The 21,514-nt window shown below is 44.7% G+C and overlaps 2 protein-coding genes across 3 annotated transcripts; one reads left to right on the top strand and one right to left on the bottom strand.

Moving 5' to 3' along the window:
• Nucleotides 1–37: 37 nt before the first annotated feature.
• On the bottom strand, nt 38–8,588 carry rangap1b (Ran GTPase activating protein 1b). Of its 2 annotated transcripts, none has more exons than XM_023949874.2 (16): nt 8,449–8,588; nt 8,019–8,140; nt 7,806–7,933; nt 5,989–6,048; nt 5,721–5,900; nt 5,514–5,648; nt 2,899–3,057; nt 2,716–2,829; nt 2,542–2,641; nt 2,381–2,465; nt 2,155–2,308; nt 2,003–2,077; nt 1,819–1,921; nt 1,647–1,735; nt 596–717; nt 38–509 (listed from the first exon to the last, which is right to left on the bottom strand). In XM_023949874.2, the coding sequence occupies exons 2-16, from the start codon at nt 8,128–8,130 to the stop codon at nt 431–433; spliced, it is 1,695 nt and encodes a 564-aa protein (XP_023805642.1). In that variant the 5' UTR covers nt 8,131–8,140; nt 8,449–8,588; the 3' UTR covers nt 38–430. The 2 variants fall into 2 exon arrangements, with proteins under 2 accessions (XP_023805642.1, XP_023805643.1); XM_023949875.2 differs by having other exon boundaries at nt 8,445–8,581.
• Nucleotides 8,589–9,003: 415 nt separating this feature from the next.
• On the top strand, nt 9,004–21,123 carry zc3h7bb (zinc finger CCCH-type containing 7Bb). Its single transcript, XM_011487836.4, has 21 exons — nt 9,004–9,265; nt 9,935–9,996; nt 10,083–10,119; nt 10,370–10,567; nt 11,397–11,555; nt 11,803–11,937; nt 12,017–12,059; nt 12,136–12,374; nt 12,450–12,735; nt 13,741–13,799; nt 13,881–13,980; nt 14,178–14,339; nt 14,413–14,618; nt 14,703–14,803; nt 15,631–15,812; nt 15,903–15,982; nt 16,119–16,381; nt 16,462–16,567; nt 16,664–16,772; nt 17,999–18,132; nt 18,208–21,123. The coding sequence occupies exons 2-21, from the start codon at nt 9,938–9,940 to the stop codon at nt 18,241–18,243; spliced, it is 2,694 nt and encodes an 897-aa protein (XP_011486138.1). The 5' UTR covers nt 9,004–9,265; nt 9,935–9,937; the 3' UTR covers nt 18,244–21,123.
• Nucleotides 21,124–21,514: the final 391 nt, after the last annotated feature.

Genomic DNA, 21,514 nt, shown 5'->3' with positions numbered 1-21,514 from the left:
CTTCACCTCCAGCTGATTTCAAGAAAAAAACAGCGGGTCAACAAACAGCTTTTATTGTTTTCTGAACAATAAACTACATAAAAAAGCATTTTCTGTTCCTCCACCAGCAGATACACGTTTTGAGGTAAAACAGGAAGCTGCAGCCTCTGCATTCACAGATTATTCCCTTCACTTTAGCATAGAAAAAAACTAAACATGATGTTAATTATTCCAATGGTTCCACAAATCCAGTCAATCCATTTTGTTATTTCTATGCATTTCCTATAAAAATAAGTCATAAATTTCAGTAAAAAAATACAATTTCAGACAGAACGGGTTTGTTTTTTCCATAAACATACAAATCAAAAGTCCACATTATGGCTGTAGGAGTATTTTAGTAGCTTTAGCAATTAAACTCGTTAATTGAACAGGAATGAGCAAGTGGGCGGAGTCAGCGTTTGCATTTCTTTTCCAGCGCGGCGTTGAGCTTCTCGGAGGCGCCGCTGCCCGACGCCAGAGTTTCACGACTCCTTAAAAAAAAAAAAAAGACCAACACAGAGGAGCGTTGAGGTCTGTCCTGGCGTTCAAACGCCTCGTTTTCTCCGCGCGGTCTTACCTGGACGTGAAGCAGAAGAGCAGCGAGGCGTGAGGCTGCGAGAAGAAGTCCTGCTGGACGGCGTGCTCCAAACACAAGAGGTGACCTGGAACCACGCACGCCTTCCTCACCTTTCCCTCCCCCTGTACAGGACGCACCACGGATTTACATTAAATCTCAAACATAAACATAAATAAAAAATGTCCTACTGTTACTTACAGGAACTGAACTGAATGGACTAATAGCATCGGACGGTAAATCGTGGGATAAGAAATGTCAACGTATGTTTTATGTTTTTAAGCTTGTCCTCAATGTTTTTGGATGGCTTAGAAAAGTCTTTTTAATTAGAAGTTGAACCTCAATTTCCTGTAATGTTCAAAAGTCATAAGAAATGTGAAGTTTTAACACGAAACGTCTGAACTGCAGACCGTAACCGTGACAACCATGAAGGACAGAGAACCTGGCAGAACGCCGGCGACCGTCTGTCTGTGAGGCAAATAGACAAAAACCCCAGAGCTGAATTTGATTAAGAGGACGAGGTCATTTCGGCTTTTTGGGAAACAATCAGACTGAAAATATACAAATAATTCCAAAGTTTCCTAAAGTTCATCTGCTTTTTGTGAGTAAATGTAAATCTGCAGTGAAGTAAAAAAGAAATCTAGATTTTTATTTTAATCCACATTTTCTTGTTTCACCTGTTTTAAAAAAGAATTTGGAGAAAATGAGCTTTTAGTTTTCCTGCATTCTCTGTTAAATGCCAGTTTGATTTTTTTAATTCTCTCCTAGTTGAACTTCTCATTGTCTTTTTTTTGGGTGTTATTTACTGTTAAACTGTGTTTTCTGCCGTAGCTGCTGACCTCTTGACCCAGTGGCCTTTGAAGAAACAATCTTGATCTTATGCTTCTTTTTCGTGGTTAAATTAAATACGGAATGACTAAATGAAAAACCTTCCAATCCTTTTCCGAAGAACATTCCTCTTCTAAAAGGAAGTCGTTCTGTTCTCTGGTGTAAACCTGCTGAACCGGTTCAGGTACAGCAGGACAACAGCAGCGAGGCTCGGATCTGAACCCACCTTGAGGAGTCCCATCATGACCAGCAGGGCGGACAGGAAGCAGAACGATTGGAGGACGGAACCGGACAGGAGCTTCTTCAGAACCTCACCTGAGGAGCGGCACAGAAACAGGAAGAACGTGAAGGAAACCGGATCACTGCGCCACGCGGCCGCGTTGACCCGTCAACGTTACCAAACGTCTGCAGGACGAGGCTTTTGGTTTCTGGTTCCTCGCTATACAGGGAACCGATCTTCAGAAGAACCTCAGCGGCCTGGTGGAGCTCAGACGCTTCCACCTGGAAAAACAGAGTTTGATGACGACTAAAAGGTCTGAAGACGCCTCCAGCTCTGCTCCCTGTCTGGTTTTTCAGACTCACCTGCTCCTGCAGAGCCGCCTTCAGCTCTCGGAGCTTCTCCACTGAGGGACATCTGAGGAAGGTCGTGACCTCTGCCTGAGCGGACACAATCAGAGCGGCGCGTCGTGTGACGGCAGGTCAAAGAACGTCACCTGCTTTGGCTTTCATCTCACCTGGCTCTGGGATTTTGAAGGACTGTCTCCTCCCGTCATTCCGTTTTCCTTCACGATGTCGCCGTCTTCCTCGCTCTCCTCGCAGCAGTCATCATCTTCATTTTCACTGTCTTCATCCTCCTCCTCCTCCTCGTCAGGTTCTCCTTCATCGTCGCTGTGATGAGGAGAACCACTTCAGACGTGTTCAGGGGTGGATTTTTTGAGGGCGGAGTCTCTGCTGGGATACCTGAGAGAGGCCAGCAGGTCTCCTTTGTCCGCGTTCTCCATGAGGTCCCTCAACGCCTCGCAGCCGTCCTCCCCCAGGCAGTTACCTGTTGGAGGAAGGACAACTCTCTCATTTTACCGATGATGGACGTGTTTTAACATCCAGGACCGGTTCCACGGTACCGTTCAGGTCCACTTTCTCCATGCTAGGCTTGTCGGCGACCGCCTGAGCCACCGCCATCGCCGCGGCCTCTGTGATCTCCCCGAACGACAGGTTCACCTCCTGCAGGGGGGAGAGCGCAGCACAGCTGAGCGGCGTGCTGCCGGCAGCGCGCACAAACCTGCCAGGAAACCCACCCTCAGCGTGGGCAGCCCCTCCCTCAGGACGGCCGCCAGGGCCACGGCTCCCTCGGACCGCACCAGACAGTCGCCGAAGTTGATGACCTGGACGTTCCGGAGGGGCCGCAGAGCCTGAACAGGACGAGCGTCTTACACAAACGCCAAAAGTCTGAGCTCGCGAGGAAGAGAAGGAAGCCTCACGTGCGCCATGGCGAGCGCTCCTCTCCTCGTGAAGGTGTTGTCGTTCAGGTTCACGACCCGAAGCTCCGGGTTTTGGCGCATGGCTGCAGCCAACGCCGTCACGCCTGCGTGGTTTATTCCGTTCTGGGGCAGGTGGACTTCCTCCAGGCTGCCAATCAACTTAAATGACGACAAAAAGGACGAATCAAACAAAATACGGAGGAAAGCTGAAAGGTTTTATAACGTCCGAACGGTTTGCTATATAGAACTCAAATGAAATATGTTTTTCAGCATTTAGAACAGCAGATCAGAATCATGACAGATAAAAACACAAAGATTAAGAAAGAAAAACATAATATTTATCATTTTAAACAGCGCCACGCTAATGCTTTTCTGTTAACTTCCTGGTTAACTTCAGCAGGAAACAAAACATCAACATCCTTGTTGTTTCAGCAACAAATCCTGAAAATGTTGCACAGTTTTCCATCCTCTAAGTTTAACTGACTACAGTTCCAGACGGCGGATGACAGGAAGAGAGGAAACGACGCAGCAACACCTCCATAGAAATACAACTACTAGAAAAGACCCACAGCCTGAACATCTGAACTGGGAAACAGAAAACAGGTTTAACCACCCGACTTTTTTCATCCTCAGTGGAAAAAACAAACATTTACCAAAAAACTTTAGACAAACATTTTATCAGTACGACTTGCTAGCATGACGGTCACATGACGTCACAGCATTGATCACATGACAAGACTTTCACAGGAGTCGGAATTTTAGACTTTTTGATTTAAATCGTCAACTATTTTTCAAACAAAATGAGTTTGTCAGAACTTATTAAACTGAACTTCAGTCTAACTTTTTTTTTCATGATTTACTAGTTTTACTTTGAAAGTGAGAACCTTCACCGACACTTTACTTTGAAATTTGATTTACTTCCAGTGACAATAGCACATTCGGTTTCTTTAGTTATTAAACTTAACATCCAACCTTTCTCTACATTTTAGAGTCATAACTGCATTGCCTAACGCAGGGGTCGGGAACCTATGGCTCGCGAGCCATATATGGCTCTTTTGATGGTCACATGTGGCTCGCAGACAAATCTTTAATTATACTTTTTTTTTCATTAGACCAGTCCTTCTCGGGCGCGATGCCAGAGGTCAGTTTACTATTATTTCACAGAGTTTGTACCAGCTGGAAACCTGTGAATTGCCGTGCCTAAAACTGTGCGCTCCCGTCTCTGAGAAAGAGTGCGCAGTTGCGGGGACGGGATGTGTGAGGAAGAAAGCAGAAAGTGTGTGTGTGTGTGTGTGTGTGGGGGGGGGGGGGTTGCAGGTGAATTGCGCAGGGATTGTAAAAACGTAAAACCCGCTACCTGTCACTCACTGCGGCGTGTGAGTGTGTGTTTGGCTCCGCGTCTGCATGTGATCAGTCTGTCTCACATCTACAGAACATTCAGACCTACGATCACGTTTAAAGTTTCAACGCCTGCATGAAGCAGAAACTCACCACGTATCAACCAGACTAGACCATCAGCAAAACTACCACGAGAAATACTCACCATTTATTAGCAACAGAATAACGATGTTATTAAAAAGAATCCACAGACTTATTGTACTTTAAAAATGTTGAAATTAAATCAAATGCACACATTCACTTGTATATTTAGTTTTAAACATATCGTTGGTTACTGACTTGGACTGAGTGGCTGTTGGGCCGCGTTAAAAGTTCTGGAGTTCATTGAACGCATCAAGCAGAGATCTGATTGGCTCTCAGTTCTGTCGCTCAGCCTGTTGTTAGGTAGTTTGGACCAATGGGGTTCAGCTATGGGCCGAATAAGGGAAATGGGAGGGCTGGAGCGGGAGCAGGTGAATATAAAGTTGGGTGACGCGCTCTCGTGTCGGCAGGAGACATTCAGGAGTTGCTGAATTAATTGTACGGCGTTTGTTGCGGTCTGCAATAACAAGAATAAAGAACCTTAAATGATGTTAAGTCTCCGTGCCTCAGTGTGGGAAAGGGACGCTACATTATTGTATGTATGGCTCTTTCAAGATTACAATTAAAAATATGTGGCGTTTATGGCTCTCTCGGCCAAAAAGGTTCCCGACCCCTGGCCTAACGTGTATTTATACTATATTTGACTACGGTTATAAAAGCGACTTGGCGATCTCTGACGTAACAAACATTTGAACTCGATTTCTCGGGACAATGACGCGATTATCCGAGTTTTCCAATTCTCGTAAAATCCAAGACAGTCATTTTCTTTTTGCCTCCAATCAATGTTTTCCATTAGGAAACATTGAAGTTTTACCCAAACAGAACGATCAACAACAACCAACCGCTGACATTTGACGCTTTTCATTCAGTTTTTTCCCCTTTTTTTTAAAAATAGAAATGTTGAAGCAGAAACCCGAGGTGCAGAGTTCAGCCAATGTTCTTCTGTCTTTAAGCCAAACCAGATTTAAAGCGTCCTTAAATTCAGTTCAGTTAGACTAAAGAGGAAAAGACAAACCTGACATTTCCTAAATCTGATTGAAGGACGGGTGACCAGAACTTAACCGACCAATCAAAGACAGAAGACATGAAATCAGTTGTGTGAGCACAGAAACGGCGTGTTCAGAGGGAGTTGGAACCTTGAAGGCCTTCGCCAGCGCGCTCGCTCCTTCATTCTCCAGGCGGTTCCTCCCCGCCATGAACACCCTCAGTCTGAGCGGCGCCCCGAGGGCCGACGACCGCCTGTGACCCTCGGTCAGAGCTTCAGCCAGGATCTGTGTGCAGCAGAAACAGCCGTTTCACACGCCTGCCATCAGTCTAAGGGTAAAGGGGCATCGCCGGCTCACCTTTCCTCCGCCGATTCCCATCCCGCAGTTGTTGAGGCGCAGCTCCTTCAGGGAGTGGCAGGAGGCGCTCTTCAGCAGCTGCTCGATGCCCTTCACGCCGTCCGGCCCGAAGGCGTTGTCGCTCAGATCCAGCTCAGTCAGCCTGGCACCGGCGCCCATTATCGCGCCGCCAAGAGACATCTGAGGGAGAAAGGAGGGCGAGAGAAAGCTGAGAAAAAAACAGCAATGAACGGATCTGAAAGGTCAACGGAGGTCAGATCTGAGTTACCAGGGCTGTGGGGATTTCAGAGCGCAGCCTTCCAGTAAACATGTCACTCCAGTAGCATCTCTGGAAAACACACACCATTCAAGCCAACAAAATACTTTTTCATCTTCAAAAATAATCATCAACAACTCACTAATGAAGCAGGAATTACTGTAAAATCCTTAAAAATGTAGTGAAAGCTTTGACTATCAAAATCCGTTTTCTGACATCCTGAACCAGCAGCCAGCTGTAGATCACTTATTGTTGCTTCATTTACTTCCATAAAGTCCCCCTATGACCATTTCTTTAAATAAAAACGTTTCAAGTGGTGTTTTAATCATGATTATGACGTTTTTCAACCAAAATCCCACTTCCTAAATGTCTTAAAAAGCCATACTTCATGTCAATCTGAAGCCTCTGTTTCCAAAATCTCCTCTAAATAGGCGCGGCCGTTGGTGCACAGGGCCGCTGTGACATCACAACAGATCATTAATCAAAACCAAGGGGCTTTGATTGACAGGGATTTAAAAGGAGAAATCCTCAGAAATGCCAAAATAAAATGATTTCTCATTACATTTGTTTTCTTTCAGAACAAAAATGCCACACATTTCAAAATGAAAAAGGGGGACGTTGACTTTTAGAAATGTCCAAATGCACCAGCTGCTTTCAGCAACAATACAATTTTTATTCAAAATATACTATCAGGGCTCCAGAAAAGTTTTTTTATCTTTTGAATTTGGGTTTTTTAATAAACATAAGAACAGTTTTTGACACATAGTTGACTTTCACTCTACACACTGACAGACAGAACACGCCGCTGTCCTGGTTTGTGGTGCTGAAGTCACTGATAATCGGCCAATAGGAACCCAGGAATTCCACACTTGTTATTTCACCAACACCTCTTCATATTGGCGAGCGAGAAAGACGAATGTAGGGAGATTTATTAGATGATTTAGAAAAAGATTCTACTTCCGATGGAGAAACGGATGACGAGGTAAACGATCCAGTAGACACCAGAGGAGACAACCTCATTTGAGACCGTTACAGGTGAGATAGAAACTAATATTTACTCATTAATTACACATGGTTTATAGATATTTCAATACTAAAGACTTTTTCAACTTTTGACTCTACTTTGGAGTTACTTTGTAATGAATGGCGGTGCAAGGCAAATGTCTGTGATGAGGATCCTTACTTATTACAAGTACAGCATGTGTTTTTACCCCAAACATGTAGGAATTTCGTGGTGTTGCATGAAGTAGATTTGATAAAAAGGTCCATTGTTTGATATCTGTCCATAGATGCTCAAGGAGACCCTGTACTGAAGAGAAAGAGAGGACGACGTGTAGGATATATTTTTCACATTGTTTTGACTTTTTTTTAAATATATTTTGGAAAGGCTATGTACATTTTTACATCATCTATACACTTTTGATCTTTGATGTATCAAATAAAAAATACAATTCTCAGTTTATGATTTTGCAGCAAAAAAAGACAACATTTAATACTCAGATTTGAGTTTCTTGTACAGTTTCAGGTTCATTGTGAAAAAATGTATCATATAAATGAGAAAATAACTGTTAAAAAAAGGAAGCTGGTGCTGTACGAAAATAAAATCAATAAAAATCAAATATTGCCACAAAAAGTGGCAAAGTATTAAGGAAAATCTAACAGACTTTTTTTGCTTAATATACATTATGGCGTGGTCCAGGTGAATCCTTGATTAGGATTCAAATGTGATCATCATTCACACCCCGTCGGGCTTTATCCCTCCCATACACCCCCCCTCCTGACTTCCCTCTTCCAGCCTCTGGATGCTGCAGGTGTACCTGCGGGTTTACCTGAAGCATCTCTTTGTTTTCCAGAGCTTTGGCGATCGTCTGGGCTGCTTCCACTCCCACTGTGTTTCCCTCCAGGCGCAGAGCTCTCAGGTCGGAGGACCGCCGGATGTCCCGCACCAGCTCCGCCACTGGAACAGCAGAGCTCGGCGGGTCACCGGAGGTAACGAACGGCCAACCTAATTCCGATTAAACGCGGCTAAAATCCCGTCTGACCTGATTCGGCGTCGTCGAGCTTAAGACCCAAACCCTTGTAGCTCAGCTCTCCATCCCCGACGCGGATCCGGGAGAGCGTGTCCGCCAGCTGCGCGATGTCCTCTGACGCCATGCCAGCTGATCTGTGAGGACCGGACAGAACACGAGAACTTCCTCAGAGGAACACTAGAACGTGATGGGGAACTTTAGGTACAGCTCGATTCCCTAAAACCAGCAAACAAGCGTCAGCAACATCCTGGTGTAAAAAACAAAATAGTCTGCTAGCGCAAAACTGAAAGTATCAACAAACGATGACGCTAGCGGTTTAGCTCCACAGGTGCTAATCTCTGACGTCACTGATCAAACTGAACAGGCTAGTTACGATCGATTAGGGTTTTTATTTTATTTTAACAAGAACAAATATATATTTGTGATGAAAGAACAGACCTACCAAAGTTTTCCTCTCTGCGGCTTGTTGGTATAGTTCCCCCGGGCGCGCGCTGCTCTTTGGGTCTCCTCTTCGCGCCGGCTGCTCAATCGTGTGACGTCACAAGCCCTGCTTTCCTCCTCAGCCTCATTTCTTCTTCTTACCTTTAGACAGTAGCGGTTGGGAAACAACAGACAGGTGCAATACCGCCACCTACTGGCTTGGAATGGCTAAAAGTCAAAGCCTGCTCTTTAATTTTTTATTTTTAATCTGACTGTTTTTTTCGGATCTAACCCCCCGAAAATCTAAAGTAAACAGGGAAATTATTAAAGAAATGTGCAAAGACACCTTATTATCAATAAACCCAAATAGTCTATTTCAAGGTGTTTAAAAGTTAGTGAGTTTAATGTAATAGTAATAATAATAATACTAATCATCATCATCAAAATAATAATAATCAGCTCCAATGTTATTTTCTACCGAAGAGGATTAGGGCCATGGACAAAGAAAAAAAAAGCGCATAGAACCGTAATTTTCTCATACTAATGGCCTTATATTTTCAAAAAGAGTTTTTGCTGCCATCTGGTGGCCATACTTGTCACAGAAACTTGTTGCGGTCAGCATTAGCTAAAACAGCAAGTAGCTCCGTTAGCCAGACAGTAGAGTCTGTGGCGGTGAAAGTCGTTCTCCGTCTATTCCCCAATGACGCGGACACTAAACGTACAAATATGTGCTGATTACAGACTGATATTTAGTTAGTTAGTTTCTCCAGTCTTGGTCACCAACCATCCGCGAAGCTATATATCAACCGATCGGAAGAGCGCAGTAACTCCCGTCCCGGGTGAGTAGCGAAAGGGTTTACTGTTAGCTTAATTTAAACCTAGTTAAATAAGTTACCCCAGTTGCTGGTTAAGCCGGGTTTCATGTACCACAAAACCCCATGTTTTGGCTTAGAAACTAAACGGATGTAACTCCAGAATTGCCAACTAAAACCTAAAGGCCACTCCTACTTAGCTAACTTAGTCATTAGCATTTAGCCTCAATAGCATGTAGCCTAAACATGCTAGCTAATGGCAGGTAAACTCAGGTAGCGTTACAAACATTGGCGCGATTAGCAGCTAACCCGGTGTCAACTTTTAAAAACATTAATTAAATGTATTTAATATATTGTCTGTTACCACTTAAGGATACTTCATCTGGAGCTGACATGGGGTTTAGCCACCATTACCAAGATTCACTCACTGTCATTATTTATCGTTTGGAACCTGCGATTTATAAAACATTAACTTATGTTGTCACTTCGTGTTATTTTATAACTTAAGAAGTTAATATAAGAAAAAAATAGTCGTGCTTTTGTCTTTATGTACTGTTTATCTCTGCTGTTTAAAGTCTCAATGATGAACACTTTGGGACATATTTTCCTCCAGATTTTTGACTTGAAGTGTGAGTTTTTGGCTTCAAATCAAAAGTTAGAAGTTTTTCTTTAAGTCAGTTTCCTGTCCTCCTTCAGGCGATGGATCCTGATCGGCAGAAGCGAAGAGAGGAGATTCAGAGGGCAATGAGCTTTATTCAGTAAGACTAAAATCGAGTCCATCATGTCCTCAAAATATTTTATTTAAGGATAAAGACTGAAAGAATCCCAATTTTCTGCCAAACAGGTCTTCTTTGCCTTTCCCAGAACCAGAGAGCTATGAGGTACGTGTCTTAGATTTATATCGATACCATATTTGCTCACCTCATTTCCTTAAAATGAAATAGGAATTGATTTTGTTGTTCACTATTAAATTAGAAAGACAAGCTGTCACTTGATTTATTCCAAACGTCATGTTTTCAGAACATTTTTTAAAATACTGACAAAAGAATCATGTAAACTGTGTTTATTTTGATGTTTATTTCCCCCCACCTACATCCTTTCCTATCCTCCCTCCTAACTTACCCTTTTCAGAGCTTTCTGACCCAGCTGGTGTGTAACCTGCTGGATGAAGGGAATTGTTGTTTCCGCGACGGGGACTGGCGCCAAGCGTCTCAACAGTATGGAGAGGGAATCAGCGTCAGCCGTTACGCGCAGACCGAAGCCCTCATCATCCCTCATGAGCTGCTGGAGAGCCTGTACGTTAACCGGGCTGCCGCCTTCTACCAGATGGTAAGGATAACAACTGCCCTAATGTTTGTAGGAAACAATCTGGTATTTTTGACTGGATTCAAACTGCTGAAGCATTCCAGATGTGTTTTATTATACTGTACTTATACTGTATTAGTATTTTGTTTGAGTTGAACTGGAAAGATTTCTAGAAGAATATGCAGAGCTGGGGTTTGGGTTTGAGATCATGTTAGGTTCGATCCCACACTTTTTCGTTTTTTTCCCTTAACAGGGTTTATTCTATAGCTTTAAGTATTTCATTGTGATTGCATTACAAGAACAACAAAAGGGCAAACCAACCAAGAGCAAAGAATTATTTGCTGATTTGCTGATCCTTTTAGAAATTGGATTCCTTCCTCAGATTTCTGCTGCTGAGAGAAGATTAGCCAATGACATGAAAGCACAGATGCGACTGTTTTTGATGGTTCATGTCTCTGTGTGGATTGGTTGACCTTCTGCACGCATTAAACCCTCATATAACACCACATTTAAACAGGACCCTAAGTATTGGCACCAGATTTGATCAACTTTACAGGTGTAAAGACAAAACAAAAGCTAAAGGGGATAGTCAAGTTAAGAAATTATCCAGATCCTAGCTGTAATATGGGATTTGTATGGGCTGATGCTGTAGTTTGTGACCTTTTGTTATAGTTTGGTGAAGTTGTTTTTTCTTGTTTTGTGTTTGCTGACTGTAGTTTTTGGCCTGTGTTTGGTGATAACATTTATCATTCCAGATTCCTGCTTTGCATTACGTTTAGTTATCCGTCATAATGAGTGGTCAAAATGAAGCCAACAATAATGTCAGTCAGTCATTTGTTGTTGGTTTGAGCAGGCGGAGTTTGAGCGCGGCGTCCAGGACTGTGACAGCGCTCTGTGCGTATCGGAGGGCAGCCGCCGCGCTCTGTACCGCAGAGCTCTCTGTCTCCGAGAGCTGGGAAGACTCAGGGAGGCTTACGAGTGTGGCACCAAGTGTCTCCTCACGGCACCGCAGGTATGTGACAAACCCAGGATGTGTCTGTTTGTGTGCAATAGTCTGCTGACACCGCCATCATGTCAGCTCCATCCTACGAGGCGGTGGGGCTTACTTTTGTGTCTGATGCATTTATCGTGATGTCTTCTAAATGCTGTTTTTGTCGGCATGCTGGTTTTGTGGAAAACATTTTGTTGAAGGCTTGTGTAGGTATTTGTTTTGTATATTTGTGTAGTTTGATGCTCTGTTTTTCTGGCTCATCTTTCAGGATAGGCAGGTTGTGGACCTTGCTCAAGACCTGGCCAACAAACTGGGCTTGAAGGTCCGTAAAGCGTACGTCAGCTCTCAGACGGAGTCCGGCTCCACAGAAGGAGACGGGGAGTCGTCGCCACAAACGGGAGAAGTTGGTGCTTTTGTTTCTCAAAAATGAAATGATTGACGAATGCATTTGCTGATGATGTGTGGTTGTTTTCCTCCACTAGATGGCCTCCAACGGGCTGGAGTCCCTGAGTGACATCGGACAAAGTACAGAAACCGACACATCCTCTGCTCTCTGCCACATTCCTGCTCGGTCCTCACCTGTCTCACTCTCTGCTCTCAGCGGATCTGTCTAGTGCTCAGTGCATCCCCGCCCCCTTGGCCACGCCCATCCCGGTGAGTGATGACCCAGCCACGGCGGTGGTGACCTCGTGCTCGGAGCTGCCGGAGAGCCCCAGCAGCCAGATTCTGCCCCCCATGCCGTACTCCGTCCCGGTGTCGGAGCACACGGAGGAGTGCGGCAGCACTATCCTGAAGGACGGGCTGGACATCCTGGAGTCCATTCCCAAGAAAGTCAGCGAGGTGAAGTGAGGCGTCGAGAGACGAGAACGGCCGGAATCGAGGATCCCCTTTCTGACCCGACCTTCTCTCGCCTAGAATCCAGTTCAGGGTGCTATCCCCACCAACCTCCCCAACACCGCCGTTGGGCTCCGGCCTCCGTACTCGCCCAGCCTTCCGGCCCCGTCGCCCCAGCTCCCCCCGGCCTTCTTCAGCTCCTCCATCAGCGACATGCCTCCTCTGGAGCCTTACTCGTCGCTTTGTGACCAGAGCTCCACCCAGGCGCAGGACGCTCTGGGAAGCTTCTCCAGCGGGGGTCCGGACGGAGAGGGGAAGGGAGTCGCTGCTGGCGGGCTTGACTCCCTGTCCGAGTACACTCTCCCTGGTGGGTGCAGACGGCTTCTGAGTCTTTTATCAATTCAAACAGGAGAGATTTAGAAAGTGAGCAGTTTTTTATTCAGTTTCTTCTTACGGCGCCTTTGAGTGAAAATTTCGCCGCTTCCACATTCTCAGAAATTCACCAGAAATTACACACACCTAAAACTAAAACTGTAAATTTTGAGATATGAAACTTTGGCTCAAACTGAATTAAGCAATATGACACACGATGTGAACAAATCAGAAATGGGACTTTGGTTGCAAAATTCCCTGTTGCCAGGGAAATCAAAAATGTATTTTGGTTGATTCTTCTAAAAATTACATAAATATGTTTGTCCCCCTCAGCTGAACAAAAAAAAATAGAGAGAGATGGTTGTTATGGAGATAAAATAAAACCAACAGAATTAGGAAAAATGATTTTTTTTCCCCCATGAATTTGAGCAGCTTAAAGTGAATAAAAAATGCATTGTAATTTAAAAGAAAAGTTTAAAAAAAATATTGCTGAAAACTTATACAAAGAATAAAAAAGTATTGCCTCCAATTAACCTTATTTTTTCAAAAAAAAAAACATTTTCTTTTAAATTTCCATTCTGGTTTTTTGTTCACTTTAAGCAGATCCTCATTTAAGTCCCTACAAAACGTAAAACAAAAACTCTCTTTCATCTAAAAACACAAACTTCAGCCCCCCCTCCAGCCTTCACATCACACCCGTCCTTTAGCAGCCCCCAAACCCTGATTCTGACCTAAAGCCCCCCATAAGCCCCCCATAAGCTCCCCCCTCTGTCTGACTTTATCCATGGTGCCACTCCCACCCCCTCCCTCAGGTCTTCCTCCTCCTTCCAGCTAGTTGCCCCCATGCCTCGGCTCATCTCCATGAGCTCTGGAGCATGGACTCACTCGCTCAGTTTGCTAAAAATCTCCAATTTAATATTATTATTATTATTATTATTATTATTATGGGCTGTTGTCCGTGTGCTTCTTCACACCTGCGTCCTCTGATTCCTGTCTGCAGGAGGAAGAGTTTGTCACAGCTTCATTCCTGGGATGGGCAACCACAGTTCTGCTCCTGCAGTGAGTAAAACACACTTTAAAAAAACATTTAGTAATGGCCGCACAAAATTCCTTCCATCTGCTTGATCGTCTCTTCCTCAGAACGGGCCAGGAGGAACCAACCTCTCTCTGCTCTCCAGGAATCCTCTGGCAGCAACGCACGAGTTCCGGCAGGCGTGTCATGCCTGTTACAGCCGGATAGGTTCGGTTTCAGTCGCTTAGATCGCATTTGGAGACTCACTTTTATGTTTAATGCAGAGAAAAGGGACAGAAAGAGACCAAAATGTAAAGATTTAAGTGATGGATTTAGAATCTTTTATGGCTGAAATGTTTGTCTAATTTTCTTACTTTTTAAATGGATCTACACATTAAACTGATTTTCCCTCCTTTGGCTCTCAGGCCCACGAGTGATGGACTACAAATACCAGCCAGAAGCAGCGCATCGATGCAAAAGAGACATATTACTGTGCCGTCTCAAAACCTCCGAAGACCCCACCTGGAAGAGAATCCGCCCCAGGCCTGCACGGAATAACTTCCTGGGCGCGTTTGTACTCTGTAAAGGTAAAAGAGGTTTCCTGAGACGCACATGGAATCAGCTGTTCATCTCCTAATAAGCTTCTGTTGCACCTTCCAGAAGTACAGGAGCGTCAGGAGTGCCAGTACGGGGAGAACTGCACGTTTGCGTACTGTCAGGAGGAGATCGACGTGTGGACGCAGGAGAGGAAGGGCGCCCTGAGCCGAGAGCTGCTCTTCGACCCTCTGGGCAGCACCGAGAGGCGGGCTCTGAGTGTCACGCGGCTGCTGCAGCTCCACATGGGCATGTTCATGTTCCTCTGTGAGGTGAGGGCCTCCCACGCCTTCCGCCACGCCTTCCTCCACCTCCAAGACACGGAGGAAAACTCTGACACCTGTTCTGTCCTGCAGGAGTGCTTCGACAGTAAACCTCGGATCATCAGCAAACGGAGCAAAGAAAATTTAGCCGTCTGTTCAAACCTCACGGCGCGACACCTGTTTGATGATAACAAGTGAGTCCAGTAGTTCTCAAAAATGTATTCTGTCCTGCAGCAGTCCTGGTCTGAAGGACCAGATTTGAGCTCAAACTTCACCCCCCCGCAGACTCAAATGCACTAGGAGTCGCACAGACCAGTGAAAATGAATCTTTGTCAACGTTTTCCCCAAAAAAATCACCTGTTAGTACCGTCTACAGATTTAAACTCCTCCTAGGGATTTTGTTCTGTCACATTCCTAACTCCCCGAGCATCATTGGAGAAAAAATGCTGGTTTGAGAATTTGTGGATTTTTGAACGGCTTTGCTTCGGTGTGGTGAGTTTGTAAATGTGGCGTTCCCCTGGAGCTCAGACGGATCTTACCGGCATACTGTGAAAATTTTCTTACATGACTTGTTGAATTAGTATATCGTATGACGTGGCTATATCCAGAATGTGGGCGTCGCTAACACAATCCAAAAACGTGACATTGGACGTTGGAATACTTGGTAAATTTAACAGTAAATGTCAACAACAACAAAAAAGTGGATCATTAGTCATTGTAAAATGCTAGTAAATGTCTTATTGGACAAGAAACAGCATCAGTTTGAATCAACAGAATTTGTTTTTGCAGCAACACTTTTTTCAAAATTGCATCATAGTCAATTCTTGACATGCACATCTAAAGGTTTCTTGATGTTTTATAACTGCATACATAAGAAAATAGACCGTTAGAGTTGATAGCAGTTTACAAATATTTCTTTTACGGTTTGCTGTGGTCTGTTTTTAGTTTACTTAACACAACAGGCCTAGAACTGTAGTGTCATGGTTCCATGAAGAAGACACATGTCCTCACGTCTTCCCAGGTGCCTGGTGCACGTGGTGCGGTCCGCCAACGTCCGCTACAGTAAGATCCGACCGCTCCACCCCCTCTGCCAGTTCGATGTCTGCCGCCACGAGGTCCGATATGGCTGCCAGCGGGAAGACAGCTGCTCCTTCGCTCACTCCGTCATCGAGCTGAAGTGTTGGGTCCTGCAGCAGGACACCGGTGCGTAGAACCGGACCGTACCGACACCTGGTTACCAGGACGGAGGGGGAGGTGGGAGTCTGAGTTTGTGTGTTTGGACGTCTCCGGCAGGGATCACACACGAGGAGATGGTGCAGGAGTCCAAGAGACACTGGCAAAGGCTGGAGCAGAACGCACAGAAGCAGCAGAAGGTGAGCTACTAAGACCGGGCGGAGGGGAAGAGGAAGCTCTCTGCAGGGGCAGATAATGCAACATCCTTTTTAGAGGAAAAATCCTGTTTGATGGATTCATGAAGTGACGTCTGCAATTTGTTTTTCTGTCCTGCAGCCCATCCACTCCCCCCACACCAGCGGCATGTCTGCCGGGGGGCTCGGGGGAATGGGGAGTGGCGTCGGTTGTCCGGGTGGAGACGGCATCGTGGCGGGCGGCGCCAACCCCGTGGGAGGAGTCGGGATGGGAATGTTAGGAGGAGGACGAGGGCGCCCCCTCAACCTGAAAATGAAGTTCGTGTGCGGTCAGTGCTGGAGGGAAGGTCAGGTCAACGAGCCCGACAAGAACCTCAAGTACTGCACGGCCAAGGCCCGACACAGGTCCGCCGGCGCCGCCACCAAAGTTTTACCAAAGTGTCCCATTTGTATTCGTTGACTTCGCTTCACGTCCGTCTTCTCAGCTGGACGAAGGAGCGAAGGGTCTTACTGGTGAAGTCCTTTGAGAAGAAGAAGTGGGTGGTGGTCCGTCCTCTTCCCTTTTCCCGTTCGTATCCACAGCAATACGACGTAGGTTCCTGTTCAAACTCTTCCCCACAAAGAAATGTCCTCTCAGCGTTTTCTTGATCAGTACCATCATAGAAGACTCTGTTGTGTCTGAACCAGATGTGCGTCCATGTGATGAAGCAGAAGAAGTGCCACTACATCGGGAACTGCTCCTTCGCTCACAGCCTGGAGGAGAGGGACGTCTGGACGTACATGAAGAACAACAACTGTGAGATCCTCGGCTTTCCTGACACCAGCTCCGGCTTCCTTGATCTCTGCGGTTTTCTGCTCAATCGGTTCTTTCGAGGATCAACAGATTTGAAGCGTAAAAGAAAAAAACCAAAGTGGAACTTTTCTGTGAAAGTGAAACTAGCAAATCTTCCTTAAAGACAGGAGAGTCCATGTGATCAACGGTCTGTTTAGTTAACATAAAGAGGTCTGGTGCTGAAGCATGAATGAATCTTTATTTATTACAAAAAAGCAGAGATGAAAGGAATACTAAAAATGTAGTAAATAGTAGTAAGTACATAAAAGATAAAAAATGAACTATAAAACTAGTCAAAGAAGATATGATACCACCAGCTTCTGAGTATTAAAATCCGTTCTAAAAAGTCAGTTGAAGTTAAAACTGTTTAGGTCTGATATACGGAATATTGTGTCTTTGTGACAATGAAGCCTTTGACTTTGAAAGTTTGTATATATAATAGGAATATGTGATAAGAAGATGTGGTCATTCTAATAACACTCAGTCGATTAAACCTGTTGCCATCATTTTACTCTGCTATCTGACATGATCAAAACCTAAACATTGATGACAAAACTAAAGAAAATGTCTACAAAGCAGCTGTTTTTTATCTAAAGCAGTTTTCCGTGAAGCCGGATGCGGCCCCAGAGCCTTCCACAGTGTCTCTATACTGCCCCCGGTGGCTGAACTGCAAACACCAAGCGTGACGCAGGAGCGGATTTCATCTCCGCAAATTCAACGCTTTTAAAAGTGATGTAGATAAAGCTTTAAAAAAATCAAAGAAGAGTGAAAATCCATACAAAAATGCATTAAAGAGTAGATTCTTGTATTTCGTTTTTGCAGATAAAAGGACTTTCAGTTAGATTGAAAAAAACAGATGAACTGTTTTATTGTTTGATGGGAGCAGGTTTTTTTAAATTTGGTTGGATTTGATAATTGGTTGAATTGTGTAAGTAAGTAAGTAATCTTTATTTATATAGCACTTTTCACAGAGAACAACTCACAAAGTTGAAATCAGTGTTTTGTCTGCGGGGTTCAGAGTCTTTGGTTCTGATTGATGCCTTTTCCAGCAGTCGGATCTGTGACCTCCTTACCTTTTTGAAGAACTAACGTCTCTGCATGTTTGAAACCCGCGTTGTCCTGCTTCAACCGTCACCTTTGGGCTCCAGAGCGACTCGTTGAATCTTTGCTTTTCCTCGGCTCCTCTGCAGTGAGAGACATGCAGCAGATGTACGAGCTCTGGCTGCAGCTGACCAATCAGAGCAGGCGAGCGGACACGTCGGCTGTGAGCCCGCCCCCAGACGACAAGCAGGTGACCATAACGGCAGATTACACAGACAGCTTGGTAAGTGTTTGGGGGGGGGGCTGACAGACGCCTGCTGACCTCCACTGACGCTAAAGAAGGCGTTTCTCTGTGCAGGTGAGTCGGCATTTGTCGGACGGAGACCACCTCTGAGGGCGGATGAGCCCTTCAGCTGTAACTGTGGACCCCACCTGAACACATTCACACAAACATGAACACAACACAAACCCCGCAGGCACTAGCATCCCTAGAAAGGTTTGTGAGTAAACTGCTTTCTCTTGCGTTACGTTGCCACAGACGTCCACAGTTTGGTTCCGAACCAACCAGGCCGGGTCCTCTGGTGGACTGAATGAGCCCATCGGGGAGCCCGGCTTCCTCCTCCTTCCAGCAAAACTTCCCACAAAGCACTGCAGCGATGCTGGGGAGGGCGCGCAGGTCGCAGCCCTCAAATTGGCGTTACAAACAAAGCACTCAAACTCCTTAACGCGTTCCTTTAGAGTGCAGCGAAGACGAGCTTCTGTTTTCTAACCTAACGCTCAAAAGGGGATCTCGGAGGACGCCCCCCCCTCTAAGCTCACAACCAAATTCTTCTCTCTTTTCTGGAGTTGAGAGCAGATTTAACTATGTAGAGATTGAGTTTGAGCTTTTTGTTGTTGTTCTTTTTCAAGAAGGGTTACGCCTCCTTGTTTTATCGTCTACCATATTGGTGGAAAATGTTGAATGTAACGCCTGCCTGGGCCTTCCAAACAAGGATACGAGTCATGAAAATGTTGCAGGTTGATGACATTTCAGTTAGTGCCCCCCCTCTGGATCACTCCAGCGGTTCCTGCAGGAGCATCCTTAAATACTTAGTGAGTCGGTCAGGATGAAATGTGATTTTTCTCTCTCGGTTTTATAAACTATGGGGCCTTAAATGAGGCTTCGGCAGCAAAGAGATGCAAATCTGCGATCGACTCTCACCTCCGATCCTTTAAAAGGCCGACTTCAGCTGTGGGGGAGAAAAAACGTTCTAATTTAATGGAAAAAGGTTGAAAATGCAAATATTTAGAGGCTGAAAAGGAGGATTAACTTGGGTTGAAGTTCTGCTGCAAAGTTTCGGTTCAGTTGAGGATCTATGAAAACCTGCGTTCATTATTGAACAAGACGCCGTCAGCAGGAAGGATTCCCGCCGCTTATCGTGCCTAAATACACACAACATGAAAAAATGTGAACACACACACACAGAGAAGCAGGCAGGAGCTTTTCCACCGTCTTCTGGCCTGGACAGTGTCTATATACACACATATTATTCATACAGATAATAGACATACTAATATTAAATGATAACTTAGCAGTTAAGCTTAATAAATATAACCTGAAACTTGTATGGATCGCATAGAACCTGTTGAGGTATTGCCATATGAAATGTACTGCTGAGCTAGACGACCATAGTGAGTTTTGTTTTTGAGGTTTCTTTCTTTGAAATGTTCCTTCTGTTGGGGCCGTTCCAGACGGGGCGTTCGGTTTGATTCGGCGCAGACGAAAACCCAAAACGGGAGGTTTTCTTTTTCCTTTTTTGTTGTTGTCTCTACGTTTGTGACGGACTTTCAGAACTTTTATGTTCAGGTTTCATCTGCAGAACAGCTTCATTTAAGTTGGAAGAAATAAAAGCAAAGTCCTTTCAAAATAAAAGTCCAGCCTGAGCCTAGCCCCACATGCAGACCTGGTCTGGAACGGCCCGGAAACTAGCTTCTTTGAGGGATTGTATCACTACTGCTTCTAGAGTTCTGATGAATAAGATGACTATAATGATTGCTATCTATTGACTATTCCTATCTTCTTCTATACGCTATTGAAATATGTATGTAAATGGCAATGTATAACTCTCTCTATATATGTATCCATGTGCGAATATAATAATTGACAGTAAGCCGGCGTCTGCGTATGCAGGAGTCTGCTCCTCTCTACCGGTGAGGGAGATGCATACGCAGAGGCCTCTATGCTCCTGTATAGCGCCTTATTCGGTATAAGATGATACATACCCTATTGTATAATCGTATCTACTATATACAGTATATGATACTTAATACCTGTTATAATATTTAGACATCTACGTAAGGTCATTTAGATAAGAGATTGTGGCCTGTCTTTTCTTTTTTTTTCGTGTGGCTGTGGTCAGAAAAAAAAAAAGTTTGTTTTTCAGAGTTAAAGAAGAGAAGGAGCCCGAATGCTCGTCACCGTTTGTTTCAGTTCCAATATAAGAGAAACCTTTAAGTTTGTTATGATAGAAACAGGAAGTTCCCACGTTTCAGCCTTACAGTTTGGAAGAAAAAAAAAGAAACAGTTTGGAGTTGAAGAACGCCGACATCTGTCAGAAAACGGAGGATCTGATGCAGAAACAGACGTGTGGCTGCATGTTCACCTGTCCAACGTCTGCTGGCAGCTTTTCACCAGGATGGAACTAACATTCATGCTCTGAGGGAATTAGTCACACATGATTCACTGCAGATATTCATTAAAAAGGCTGTAATAAAAAGAAAAGCTGTGAAGAGATTCTGATGTGAGAAGACGGTTCAGGAAAGACGTTTTCTGTTCTTTTCTTCAGTGAAGGCGTTTAAAGCGTCAGACTTTCACTTTAAAGCTCTTTCAAACCGTTTCTGTCTGTTTGTAACACAGTTGGCTTTGTCTTCTTACCAAGCAAAAGTTCAGGAATCGGTTCTGCTCATCAGCGATGAAAGGATGCGTTTTATTTTTCTGGCAAAAACGGAACAAATGTTGATGTGACCGACGCTGCTCTGTCGCTTCGCGGCGCCGACGCGGCCACAAAAGAAGCTCATGATGGGTGAAGTACAAACGTGCATTGTTGCAATGAAGAAACCGGATTCAGAGGACATGGGAAAATAAATAAACAAACTTTTTTTGTATCTCATTTTGCATAACAGTTTTTTATTTGAAGTTTTTTGTTTTTTTCTTTTCTCCCTGGTTGGAAGTTTATGATCAACTCATGTGGACCAAATCTCTTTAAATTGAATAAACTGTTTTAGAGAAAGCAAAGGGTGGGTGTTGCTCATTGAGAGGCTCTGTTTGGGTCGATTGCTGGGTGTCACCTGAACCAGGACAACCAAACCCCATGAAGCTGCTCAGCAGGGTTTCTTCTCACGTGTTTATTGTCTCGTTACAAAATGAGGGGGGGGGGGGGGGTTTGCATGTGATGATCCGAAGCTTAAACACGTACTTTGGACTGCCAGAGGGGCTGCTTTACTTTAGCGACACTTTAAATGATGTTTCATTGGATGTTTTAACACCTAATAAATCACATGTCAAAATTTAGCTGCAGGCAAAAAGCTTCTCATTACCCAAATTCATTTAGCCAGTCCTGACTGGTTTCAGTAAACGGGCTGTCCTCGCTCACGTGGATCCACGATACTTGTAAAAAATACTCTCC

This window comes from Oryzias latipes, chromosome 19, assembly GCF_053564925.1.
Source record: "Oryzias latipes strain Hd-rR chromosome 19, Olatipes_Hd-rR_3.1".
NCBI classification, from domain to species: Eukaryota; Metazoa; Chordata; class Actinopteri; order Beloniformes; family Adrianichthyidae; genus Oryzias; species Oryzias latipes.
The sequence above is the reverse complement of the archived record's forward strand: the minus strand, read 5'-3'. Positions and strand labels throughout refer to the sequence as shown.

Excerpts from the sequence above, each read along its gene's own strand:
- rangap1b (XM_023949874.2), bottom strand. The coding sequence starts at position 8,130 with ATGGCGTCAGAGGACATCGCGCAGCTGGCGGACACGCTCTCCCGGATC. Across the intron at positions 3,058-5,513 it reads CGCTGGCGAAGGCCTTCAAG|TTGATTGGCAGCCTGGAGGA; the intron begins GTTCCAACTCCC and ends TCGTCATTTAAG. Across the intron at positions 2,830-2,898 it reads GAGCGCTCGCCATGGCGCAC|GCTCTGCGGCCCCTCCGGAA; the intron begins GTGAGGCTTCCT and ends CGTCCTGTTCAG.
- zc3h7bb (XM_011487836.4), top strand. The coding sequence starts at position 9,938 with ATGGATCCTGATCGGCAGAAGCGAAGAGAGGAGATTCAGAGGGCAATG. Across the intron at positions 13,981-14,177 it reads TGCCTGTTACAGCCGGATAG|GCCCACGAGTGATGGACTAC; the intron begins GTTCGGTTTCAG and ends TTTGGCTCTCAG. Across the intron at positions 15,983-16,118 it reads ACGCACAGAAGCAGCAGAAG|CCCATCCACTCCCCCCACAC; the intron begins GTGAGCTACTAA and ends TCTGTCCTGCAG.